This window comes from Cervus elaphus, chromosome 33 (assembly GCF_910594005.1).
Source record: "Cervus elaphus chromosome 33, mCerEla1.1, whole genome shotgun sequence".
Lineage (NCBI taxonomy): Eukaryota > Metazoa > Chordata > Mammalia > Artiodactyla > Cervidae > Cervus > Cervus elaphus.
Window position 1 is genome coordinate 34,093,368 of NC_057847.1, and position 13,098 is coordinate 34,106,465.

The following is a 13,098-nucleotide window of genomic DNA, read 5'->3' on the forward strand; positions in this document are numbered from 1 at the left end:
GAGTAATTTCATAGCTCTTCATGTCCTTGGGTGTCTTAGCCTGTGGTTTTGAGTTAAAAAACAAAACCATTTTCAAATAGACATTCATCCAGCCTCTCAAATAATTTATTAATCCTAATTATTGGTGTATGCATACTGAAAATGTTCTCCTACTGCTTTCAATTAAATCTGCAGTTCCTTGCTCTATTTATCAATTAATCTTAATTCTGAGGCACGAATCCAGAGATAATTATTATAGAAATATTTGTGGCAAACTCATTCTTATTTCAGTAATGTTTATGAAATTATAGAAATAAGAATGGCATCCCATGAATAAAACAACATGAAAATCAAGAACAAAATATGGTTTTTCCTGATTTGAAATAATTTTTGAGTGATTTCCAATAATACATAGATTTGTTCTTACTGCCATATTTTTGAAAAATTGGTTGTGATTATGGTAGAAGCATAGGGTACAAAATAGCTATAAGTAGCTATTAACAATAACTATCAGTACTAATTATTTAATCTCAGATTTCAAATATGGACAACGAAATGTTATAAATTCAGCATCGTCTTGGAAATCTAGCCGATTCATTAGATAACACAAACCCACTTAAAATATTCCCCAGAAGAAAAAAAATGCTAAACTTGTACATTCTTTTGTCACATTTCTTCACTTTAAATTTTAGATATTTTTACTCATAACAGTTTAATATTCTTTACAAATTCTCAGTGTTAAAAGTTTGTCAATGCTTGTGAAGTACTGCTCTCTATGTTACTTTAGGTCTTCACTGGGATCTTCACAGCAGAAATGGTCCTCAAGATCATCGCCATGGATCCATATTATTATTTCCAAGAGGGCTGGAATATTTTTGATGGAATTATTGTCAGCCTTAGTTTGATGGAGCTTGGCCTGGCAAATGTGGAAGGACTGTCTGTACTGAGATCATTCAGACTGGTATCTGCTTAGACTATGTTTACATTCTATTTTTCATTGGCAAAACACTTATTTAAAAAATGAATCAGTGTGATTGTTTTTCAAGAATGATGAAAAATGGTTGAAACACTTCATAATTATTAGCTGTGTAAGACACATTTTAAAATACACATGTGCTTCTAAAATTATGTTTTAAATGCATTAAAAATATTTTGCTTTAAAGTCTATAAAGAAATGCAAATAAAAAGCTTACACCCAATTAATCTTTTTATCAACTTATATTAGTAAAGGAACATAGAAGAAAATGTGTTCCCATTAGCATTTTAGAAAATGGTATAATAAATTGATGAATTTGGCAAAAAAAATTATTTAAAAATATGCAAACTTTTATAGGAAATTAAGTAAAATGTGTATTTTTAAAATTGATACAAGCTTTTCTATGGTTAGTTTTCTATGATTGTGGCTTTCATTCTGTCTGCCCTCTGATAGAGAAGGATAAGAGGCTTATGGAAGCTTCCTGATGGGAGAGCCTGACAGGGGGAAACTGGGTCTTGTTCTGCAGCCCATGGGGTCGCAAAGAGTCGGACATGACTGAGCAACTGAACTAAACTTTTTATGTTTACCAAAATTAGTTCATTTACTTTCATATTTTAAATGTAAAATATTAACACATTAAATAATACATTAATAATTAAAATATATAACTCATACTTTTAATACTTCTTTTTACTCTCTAAAGTATAATCAGAGGTGACATTAGTTTGCTAAATTCACAAATGTCTGTAATTAAAATATTAATTTGTTTTTATGGACATATCTGCTGATAAATCAGAAATGTTTTATCATTTCTGAAATATTTTCTCTCTTATTTTTGCATTTAAATCATATTATGATTTGATTTACAATTCCAATTAACTTTTCTATGGATTTGAATTAGTATGCTTTGAAATTTTATATTCCTCAAAGGTGGGTCTATAGTGTAACATACTGATAAAATGATGTCTAACTTTTAAAATTGTGTTGTGATTACTAAGATGTACTGTGATGTACTAAGAGTACATTTTCACTTGACTACAGCTTCGAGTGTTCAAGTTGGCAAAATCCTGGCCGACCCTGAATATGCTAATTAAGATCATCGGTAATTCAGTGGGAGCTCTGGGTAACCTCACCTTGGTGTTGGCCATCATCGTCTTTATTTTCGCCGTGGTCGGCATGCAGCTCTTTGGGAAAAGCTATAAAGAATGTGTCTGCAAGATTTCTAGTGATTGTGAACTCCCGCGCTGGCACATGAATGACTTCTTCCACTCCTTCCTGATTGTGTTCCGGGTGCTGTGTGGAGAATGGATAGAGACCATGTGGGACTGCATGGAGGTCGCTGGTCAAACTATGTGCCTTATTGTTTTCATGCTGGTCATGGTCATTGGAAATCTTGTGGTACGTATGTATTACAAACACTCATAATTAAGAACAAGATCAGATAGTAGGTGGGAAGGGGGCCTGATGCAACAGACATATCTGGTTTTACTATCAACAACGTAGACTCAAATCCTAGTACTAGGACTCTGAGCAGGGACAAGTTACTTAACCTCCCTCAGGCTCAAATTCCCAGCTATGAAACTGGAATAACAAAACTGAAATCTTGTGGTTTATGTGAGGATTAAATAAGGTATATATATCTGTGAGTCTTGGGACAAAAATATTAGTTTTCCTTCTTCAAAGAAATGTTTTTAGCATCAAAACTAATTTGTCCTAATTTTATTTTTATGGCTTGAATTATTTTTTATTCTATTATTATTTTGACAAGATAATGATCTCCAGTAATTCTACACTGAAAAAAAGACTATGCTGTGTTGAAATGGTTCTTTACACATACATAGTTCATATTGTTTGTTTACTCAGAGGCATATGTTGCATATCACCAAATTTTAAAGACAAATTTCAATGAAATTTTAGCTCTGTATTGTAATTATCCAAAAAAATTGGAAGGGGACTAAATATATTTTTCCAGAATTTATTTTATTAAAGGAAAATAAATTATTGTAGTTTCAGTTATACACATATATAAACATTGACCAGATTTAAAAGGCTTACTTTTAGTTCTGACTTAAAAGCACTAATATAGAAAAACAATTTGTATGTTTATGTGTTTTAATGCTTACATTTTTCAATTATGCACTGTCAGAGTATTTCTTTATGTCATCATTCTGAACCTTTCCTTTGAGAAGTACATATCAAATGAGATTTCTTAAAAAATGGTTTGTGGGATATATGTAGACATGCAACTTTTTTCAGAATTGTAAATAAGGAAGTTCTAGATTCTGAACAAATCTTATACAAAAATAAGGAAATAAACTCGGGTTCTGGCTAAGTTTGTGTCTTCCTACCATGTAACATTTTTTGAAATTCAGTAACTACATTTCAAGCTAAAAATATTCCTATAAATTTTTTTTGCATCAGTTACAATGAATTATTCCTGCATTAATCATATTTTGCCAATTAATTGAATAATATTTTCCTTCAAGTATCCCAATGATATGCTGAGATTTCACCACATTTTCTGCAAAAAAAAGGCAAAAGAAAAGTAATTTACATTATATGGGTCTAGCCTAAACCCTGGAATAATTTTAGACTTTTCTCCATCTGTTGAACTATTTGGACACATATACTTCAAAGTATATTGATGGGAAATGTGTTAAACCTTATATAATCTGCCTTTAGGTTGCTCTAAAAGTTTTTGGCCATTGGAATTTACATTTCAAGTATATTATTTTAATACAATCCATCAGGCTATTTAATAAATAAATTCATTATTTACACACACAACGCTAGACATTCCCTAGACAAACTGGTAAAATGACTAAGATGAAAATATCCCATTTTTCCTCTTTGGTCAAAACCACAAAAATGGGATTTTGTCTTTTCACTAGCAACTGTTAAGTAGACACAATTTAAATCTCAGAAGCTCCAGTTTCCTGATTGTCCTCTGTTTGAAAGGAAAATCGTTTGTTTTACCATTTTGCCCTTTGAGCAGGTAGAAGATACCAGATTCTTTAAATAGCGTGTGACTAAGACAAGGTGTCTGAAATATAGCAAACAGTCAAGAAGCATTTGTTGAATTAATTTTAGCAAAGAGCTGTGATTCCTCTGCTTAAACTATTATGTTTATACATATTTCAATATTAATACAGCAAAATTTTCTTTTTTTCTTTTAGGTTCTGAACCTCTTTCTGGCCTTATTGTTGAGTTCATTTAGCTCAGACAATCTTGCTGCTACTGATGATGATAATGAAATGAACAATCTCCAGATTGCAGTAGGAAGGATGCAAAAGGGAATTGATTATGTGAAAAATAAGATACGGGAGTGTTTCCAAAAAACGTTTTTCAGAAAGCCAAAAGTTATAGAAATCCATGAAGGCAACAAAATAGACAGCTGTGTGTCTAATAATACTGGAATTGAAATAAGCAAAGAGCTTAATTATCTTAAAGATGGGAATGGAACCACCAGTGGTGTAGGTACTGGAAGCAGTGCTGAAAAATATGTAATTGATGAAAACGATTATATGTCATTCATAAACAATCCCAGCCTCACTGTAACGGTGCCAATTGCTGTTGGAGAGTCTGACTTTGAAAATTTAAATACTGAGGAGTTCAGCAGTGAGTCAGAACTAGAAGAAAGCAAAGAGGTAAGAATGATTTTAAAGTTTTTCTTGCATTCCTTATAAAAACCATGTACCACAATTACTAAGAATTTTTATTGTGTTTACAGACATTATTAAAAAGTATATTAAAAGCCATATATATAGTAATATTGGAAAACTATCAGATATTCTTCTTTGGGAATTCCTTCCATTGAAATTCCAACTTTTCATAGGAAATCATCATTCTGAATAGTCAGTATATTCATCTTCTTGATATTTTTAAGTCTGATTAAAAAATATGGCCTTCCAAAAAGGAGATTTTATTTAACACATTCTTCTATACACTACATTATGCTCTTTAGAAAAATAAACAAACCATATTTTACTGATCATTGTGAAAGTGTCATCTCTTTACTTTCTATAATACATTAAGTTTTGCTATGATATTTTAATGTGAATGTTTTGTGCAGTTTAGTTCACCTCTGAACCTTTTATTGACTACTGATAAGAGTGTTATTCATTTATGAAAATTGTATACATATTAGGAAAATGAGAGTAGTAATGATTACATTTTGGCCCAGTCAAGGAAGAACATATTTATAAGGTCTTCCAGATTAACCTAGAAAATACTAAGAACTATTTGGAAAAACTCCACTTAAGGATTACAGCTGAACTGTAGACTGAAAAGCTATTCTTACTGTCATATTACTACTTATTTAAAAGAAAAGGAAAAAGGAAAGGCAATGTTGATCTTGCAGGATTAGAATTCACAGGAGTCTATGACAGTAGTTCAAGGCTATTAATTCTCCAATTCTGTGTTGTGGAGAGCAGGATTAAATTTTTTACTATTACTTATTTATAGAGTTCTGATATGCTAGTAGGAAGTTAAGTCTAGCACAGAGTTATAAAGACAGGTTTTAACTTGAAAGTACAAATGGTGACACAATAGGAATCAGACAAATGACGTCTGATTCTGTGAGCATATTTGCATAGTTTGGAACCTTCTATTTTTAATAACAGTGGCAACAGAATTTGTATAAGTAGCTGACAGTGTCACAATGCACATGCCTTTTTTTCAGGCATTTCAGAGCTTCTGAGATATATTATAATAGTAAATTTGGAAATATTTCAAAAAAGGTAAAAATACATACAAAATGAGGTATAATATCCTTTCTCTGAAATTCCATTCAACGTCTGCTTAATGAGTTCAATTCTAATTTATGTGTTGCTCTTTCTGGTAAGATAAGAATTCAATTCTAATTTCATTTTCCATCACTGGACAAAGATTTACTTAAGAAAATCATCAATTAGTTAACAAACATTTATTGAGTACTTTTGTGAACTCAGCACTCTGCTGGGCAGTAAGAGTAAAGGAAGAGATAAAGGAGAGATTCATAATATAACCCTCTTCAGGGAATTCTCAAAATCTCCAAGGAAGCTAATGCTAACTCACAAAGTCATTAAAGGCCTATTAAAAAGTTTAATCCTAAAGGACTGACTATAAGACTATAAAGACTATGGGTATTGAGAACAGCAAGAACATAGCAAATTGCTAAATGAAGAGATAAAATTGAAGTAGGCCTCGAAATGTGGGTCAAATACATAAACAGAAAGCCAAGGCAGAAAACTACTAAACAAAAGCCAGAGTTAGAGTGAGCTTGGTAGTTAGGTGCAGCAGTGAAATAATCAGTATGAAAAATATATTGGTTGAGAAAGTGGAAAAATATGAGTGAGTGAGTAAGGTAGTTTCAGATAATACAGTCTTGAAAATCAGTCAAAGAGTTTGGAATTGGCTACATGATCAATAAGGAGCTATCTGTTCTGAAGCAGGTGAAAAGCAATAGGAAACTGATGTTTTAGGAAAATTTATTCCATAGTAATGAGTAAAGCAGTTTAGAGTGAGGAACAAGGGTTATCTTGAGGAATAATGAGGTAACAATCATCTGAATAATGAGGTGATAGAAATATGGACTATGGTAATAAGTATGGCAGATGAACTAACTGGCAATTTGACAAACCTAGTAAAGAGTCTGAGAAATTGGAAAAATGGTAATGTAACTGTCTGAAATGATCTTTTAGGTTACCAGGTTTATGGGAAAAGAAGGAATTCAACTGGGATATACTGAATTAGAAGTGGGATACAGTGGGAACCACAGCCTGGATGAGCAGTCAGGGTTTAAAAATAGATATAATAACACAGATTTCATCATTATCTGATTCCTTAAAAACAAAGGAGTTCACCACAGAAGTAACTGCAAAGAGAAAACAAGGGAAGACTAGGGACAAGACTAGCTTGGGGTCAAGAAGAGATAGAAAAGCCAAAGAGGTTGAGAAACTTTTGCTACATTAATATTGTAGGTTTCATCTCACTGCATTCTTGGAAATGATATATGTTAATTTCTTTCTACCAAAAAGTTGGTTTCCAGAATACTTCAAAAACTATGATGTCCACAGATATTTCAAATGACTGCTATAGAAGACTACTACCTTATTAGCATATCTTTTTAATAGCTAAAAAATCATAAACTTGGGACAAGGAAATATATCTTTATTTTCAAGCCATTGAAAACATTTTATTATCGGAATAAAATTTCTTTTTTGGGTGAATTTTTAAAATAATCATCTGTCCTCTTCTTAGCTAGCTTTGGGTAGACAGAATCCAGTTACCAAATTAAATTGTTTAAAATATACAGATATAATAGAGGGAAAATACTTGCAAATTAATATAAAATCAAATACTTCTATAAAGTTAGGATAAAACTTCAAGTTATTTTGCACAGTAAAATTAAATTCAAGCATAAGTTTTATGTGGATGAATTTTTTAAATAGTACCAGAAAAACCTTTAAAAATAATAGGGCAAGCCTCACGTATGCTCACACAAAGTTTAAAAGTACAGTTGGCCACTGAACAACACAAGAGTTAGGGGTGTCAACCCTACACCCAGTTGAAAATCTCAGTACAATTTACAGTTAACCTTCCATATACAAGGGCTTCCCTGATTGCTCAGTTGGTAAGGAATCCAGCTGCAATGCAGGAGACCCCAGTTTGATTCCTGAGTTGAGAAGATCCACTGGAGAAGGGATAGGCTACCCACACCAGTATTCTTGGGCTTCCCCTGTAGCTCAGCTGGTAATGGATCCGCCTGCAATGCAGGAGACCTGAGTTCGATGCCACGGTTGGGAAGATTCCCTGGAGAAGGGAAAGGCTACCCACTCCAGTACTCTGGCCTGGACAATTCCAAGGGCTGTAGGGGTCGCAAGAGTAGGACACAAAGCGACTTTCACTCCATGTACATGGTTTTGTAACTGCAGTTCCACTTCAGCAAATTCAGCCAACTGAAGACCCTACAGTACTGTAGCACTTACTAGTGAAAAAAATCTGTGTGTAAGTGCACCTGAGTAGGTCAAACCTGCATTGTTCAAGGGTCAACTGTACACTGTTTTTAAAAACAAAAGCAAAAATCAGCATTATAGAACAGATTTAGATAAATTCCAGCAAATTTCAGTTTTGATCTGAAATCTCTGAAAACTACTGTCATTGAACACAGGTCACAAGTCAGATTTGGCTGGGTTGTTCTTTTTTAATAGCTATAGCACATACACACTCATACATACACACACAAATTAAAAATAATGTGTCCATAAAATAGCATTTTGGTTTACACTTATTAGTTTTTTGAACACAAGTAGAAAAAGCACATTGGGCTGTGCTTTGGGGGACACAAAACATCTTTTTGCCGACAAAGTGAAAAATCATACAAGTTAAACCTAACAGAATGATGTATTTCAAAAGAAAGGAAAAAAGAAAAGAAAAAAATTTTTGCAACATTATTTGCGCTTTAAGAAGAGGCAGTAAATTAATCATTAATTTAGATATTACTTAAAAACTCTATTACTTCCACTCATTTTCATAATAAAGTATATGCAGCTATACCATAATTGAGGGGAAATGATCTCTAGAAATTTTTAAAAATAAAAAATATGAATTGCTATTATATTACATAATATAAATTTTATATATGTGTATCTTTCTATGGACCACTAGCATAAACAGACTGGTATAGAAATAAACATAAAGCTTTGCATGAAAAAAATTTAAGGAAATTGAAGGCATGGATTTCAAAATAGTGATCTTTTTATTTTGGCAAACTTGGAATTATACCTGTCTTGTGACAAGATTTAATATAGAATTTTGCTTTTATATTTTTACAGTTCACATAAACATAATTTCTTGACATTTTTATGTAACTATGGATTTTTACAATTTAGTTCTTAAAAGGTTTCATTGTCTTCCTAGGGGAAGGATATAGAATAAATGCTCTTAAGAATCATATTTGAAGTTGAATTCCATAGCACAATCTAGGAATATCATCCTGTGACCTTCACTGCTTACCATTCTTACTTCTCACAGGGGTAAAATCAAGCTGGAGCCATCAAGAATGAAACTCTGGTGTTTTTAAACCAGCCAGAGGCTCGTGTCACCACTTTTACCCAGGTTACCCAAGCAAGTTGTACATGTACAATCACTTTCTAAATAAATTTTGACTGGCCTGCATGCTACTCAGCTGTGTTCCTTCCCCTGCCATGGCAAGGAAGTGCTAGACGTGCCCAGCTGCTGTCTGCTGAATCGTGTTACACATCACAGCATGGTCAGGCGAGACGGGCAGTCCCAACACCACATCTGATTCTGCTAATGACTCTCCAGTTTAGTCTTTTTAGGCTTTTAAAAGCAATAATTGCATGCTCTGTAGGATTTATATCTATTTTAAAATGATAGAAATGTTTAAAGTTCAATTTGAGAGCATGCACTCTTTTTCTGCTTTTGTTTCATTAGAATAAGACCACAACTTTTTGCTGTTGTTGATTCAGCCCTTATAAGTAAATTGTATTACCAAAATGAGGCTCGCAGGTTTTTTTTTTTTAAATAGTATTGCCATTTTCAGATCATTATATTCAGATCTGTGAATATAATTTTCAACCCATCCAATTCGTGTGCTCCAGATGGAAATGTTTGCTTTCATGTTTTGGGGGAAGCCTCTGTTAAAAAAAAAAAAATGAATAAGGTGATCATGAATTTTTGGATATGAAGGGCCATAGTCTGTATACATTTGGGCACCACATATCTTGTATTTTCATGTAGTTTGGAAAAGTTGTTAAGTCATGTGTCTGCAGAACCCTAAGCAATCATTATAAAGTAATTAAAAAATGAAAAGCAACATGATACAGGCTAGGAAAAATGCACCGCATCATGATCATTAAGTAATTGGTTCAGTGTACCCGTTATGTTTTTTTCCCTGATCTACATTAATTTCTCCCTATATGTTCAACCCAAAACTGAGCAGGCAAAAAGGAGACTACTTTTGATTATTATTAATTATTAACTATAGTTTTACAAAGAGTAAAGGATATTTCCAGAAATTACTGTAGGTTTGTGGATGAAATAAATCTTTAGGTAATTCTCTTGACTCAACTTTTCCTGTTTCTGGAATATCAGCCATAGTGAGTGTTCTTGAAAGGAAATTGAAAAGCAAAAGTGAAAAGTTCATGAGGATTAGCAGTTTTCAAGGCTTTTGGTGGGAAAAAAAAAATCTAACTAGATCTTGTGGTTTGTCTCCGTACTCTCTTCTTCTTTAGGAATAACTGAGAATTAATTGCAAAATGCAAAACATTCAGACATTAAATTATTAATAAAAAATAGAAAAAAATATGGTCCCTGGTGATTTATGTAATTTTATTTAGCAACAACTTTTTAGTTTTAGGAGTAAAACAATATATTATTAGTCATTAAAGAAAATCTGATTATTTTTCTTCACAAGCAGGGCAGAATTAAATGGTATTGGAAAATTACCTTTTACACAATGCTTGTAAAGATTCCCTCTTTTCCAAAGCCATTATGGAAACTTTGAAAGTGATGCTTGACCGAAGGTCCCAAGCACGTACGTACCCGTCTGGAAAAGGCCCCGTGCTCCGTTTTCAGAATCTGGAGCACGATGGGAGAAAACCTCTAGCTTCCCATTTCTGTTAGGTTCTCAGTGCCTTCCAAATGTTCTTTGTGAAATTGAATGTGAGACATTTCAAACCTATCCCGACATTCGGGGAACGATTTTGGTGCTTCAGTTTATTCCTGCTAAAATAAAAAGTAGGGCAAGTTTAGATGGAAATTTTTGTATATCTCCCTAAGATAAACCATCTTTTCCTTTGCCTGCTGGATGCCCCTCTGCCTTACCCTTCAACCACCATATAATTAATTTCAATTTCCTATATTGTGCTCTTAGCAAGGCTCTTTCAAAATAAAAGGAGCATCAGGGTTGTTGCACAAAATATGCTGAGGTCAAACCAAAGAGAGTTGGTTTACATTTTTCACTATTCAGTGAGTAGTCCAGAAAAAAGAGTTGTTGGTGTTAGTCATGTTCTTCATGCCTTGGAATAGCAGCCTCATGGCCTCACTGTGTGGCTACCTGTTCTTCAAGTGAGATATCCCAAGTCAAGATATGGATATGCATATCCAAAAGATCAGACTAAGGCCCTGAGAGATTGTATAACCAAAAGATTGCTTCTACTTGCAAGACGAAACCCAGAAGTTTTGAAAGAAATGGCTAGATTTTAAAGGCAATCTGTAACGGCTGAATCTTTTATTTTTGCCTTTTGAATCATACAGCAATTTGTGAGAGTCAAACATTTGATAGCTGATTGAAAATAAATGAAATGTGAGCGCATTTCGGTGGAAGTAGGCCAGTTGCTAACATTCTCTTCTATTTCTGAAAGTTAAATTTCACTATTTAATTGGATAAAAATTGAGAGCCATATTTGCCATAAGGGGGAATTTCTAAATAAGTTCATGTTATCAGAGGGGAAATGGCCGTTCTGGGGGCTGATTCTGTCATTTCCTGAGTTGTATTTGCAGCTAACCCTGAAAACTTGACATTCAGGTACCATGTCTCTGAGAACATGGTTCTTGGATCCGTGTGCAGCTTCCACAGCATTGCGCCAGGCTTCTGCTACAGCCAGGCATGTTTTCTGTGGCTGAATTGGGCCTGGAGAATGTTGCATCTTCAAACCTGCTTCCCAGTGTGCATTTGTAGAGCATAAGCCATCATCCCTCTGTAGACTCAGTAGTTTCTACAAGGGATGGAAGAGTCTACCTTAAGTGTCATAAGATATTGGACGGGTAGGGAGAAAATAGTACAAGAAAACAAGTGATGAGCTTGTACTATGTGGCTTTATATGGAAGCTTTCTACTGTTATGCCTATATACCTCATTACATTTTTCTGACTACTTTAGAACAAGTATTAATTTTAGTTATTTAGTATAGTCACCAAGTTCCTTAATGTGGAAAACTTCATTTCAGGTTTCTTTGGTTTTTTTGTTTTTTTTTTTTAATCATTGTAGTATCACAGCTATGGCAATTTAAAGAAAGTAAGTTATACTTTGTATTTATCATTAGTCACCTGCTTTTAAACTAGTTACATGCTTTTAAGTAAATTTGGAAGTCATTTTGGTATGGCTATGATAAAATGTATCACAAATTACTCTCTATCAGAGTATGAATGCCAAAGTGTTGAATTTAATTAGAAATGTTTAGATTGTGAAGATAGTATCATATCCATGTATAGAATTTTAAATGCTTAAGTAGTTTTCTAGGATATAAATTTTAAAATTTAAAAATACAGGAGTAAAATTCTGTATGTTTCCAGTGACTAACACTTATCAGGCAGTATATCTTAATTGGTAAGTTGCTGCAACTTAATAAGAACACAGTCTAAGTTTTAATTTATAAATGTAGATAAATTCACAACTTTAAAATGTTTATATAGCTGATACAGTATTTTTATAACTTCATAGGATAAAGTGTATGTACTTTCTTATGATAAAAATGGGGCCTAGGGAGACTACACCATGAAAAAGCCTGACTCTACAACTATCAAGATCAGCTTTATGTCAATTTCCACAGAAAAGGAGCCTTCCACAAAGGACTTTTTAGGGACAAGAACACTAGCCTGCCAACTATTTTTTAAGCTTTGGTGCATCAAGTCTCTGAACATTCCTTAAGGAGTTTTCCAGAGCATAAGATTGATGAGTTAATACTTATACTCAGACAAACTCCTGGATAACAGTGAAGCAATTCTTCATGTAAAATGGGTTTTGCTCATTTGAGAACAGAATTTGTTGTTATTGTTTAGTCCTTGTCTGTTTCCAAAAGACATACTATGCTTCATAATGCCAGGCAGACAGAAGTAAACTAGCTCACACCCTGACCCTCTCTGCTTTACCGTGTACATAACCGCCACACACATTTAGAAAATTGAAATTATTTATATTCAAACATACATTAACCACATTCACAAAAGTTCACAATCTAAAGACAATACCAACAACAAAGATACAGCCAGAGGTCAATATTTGGTAAACAGCAGAACTGTCATTCAGATTAACGGCTACCATTACTTGTGCTGTGAAGGATTTGCTTTAAATAAGTAAATTGTATTTAAATATAAGACTCTTGTATAATATATGACAGAGAATTATAATGCAAAAAATTG

At 33.2% G+C, this 13,098-nt stretch overlaps 1 protein-coding gene across 2 annotated transcripts in view; it reads left to right on the plus strand.

The window, feature by feature from the left end:
• SCN3A (sodium voltage-gated channel alpha subunit 3) overlaps positions 1 to 13,098 on the plus strand; it is a 115,552-nt gene that overhangs the window by 73,068 nt on the left and 29,386 nt on the right. For both annotated transcript variants that reach the window (XM_043894722.1, XM_043894723.1), the window contains 3 exons: positions 767 to 940; positions 1,997 to 2,353; positions 4,132 to 4,602. In XM_043894722.1, the coding sequence (XP_043750657.1) occupies positions 767 to 940; positions 1,997 to 2,353; positions 4,132 to 4,602 (1,002 nt within the window). The remainder of the gene's footprint in view (positions 1 to 766; positions 941 to 1,996; positions 2,354 to 4,131; positions 4,603 to 13,098) is intronic.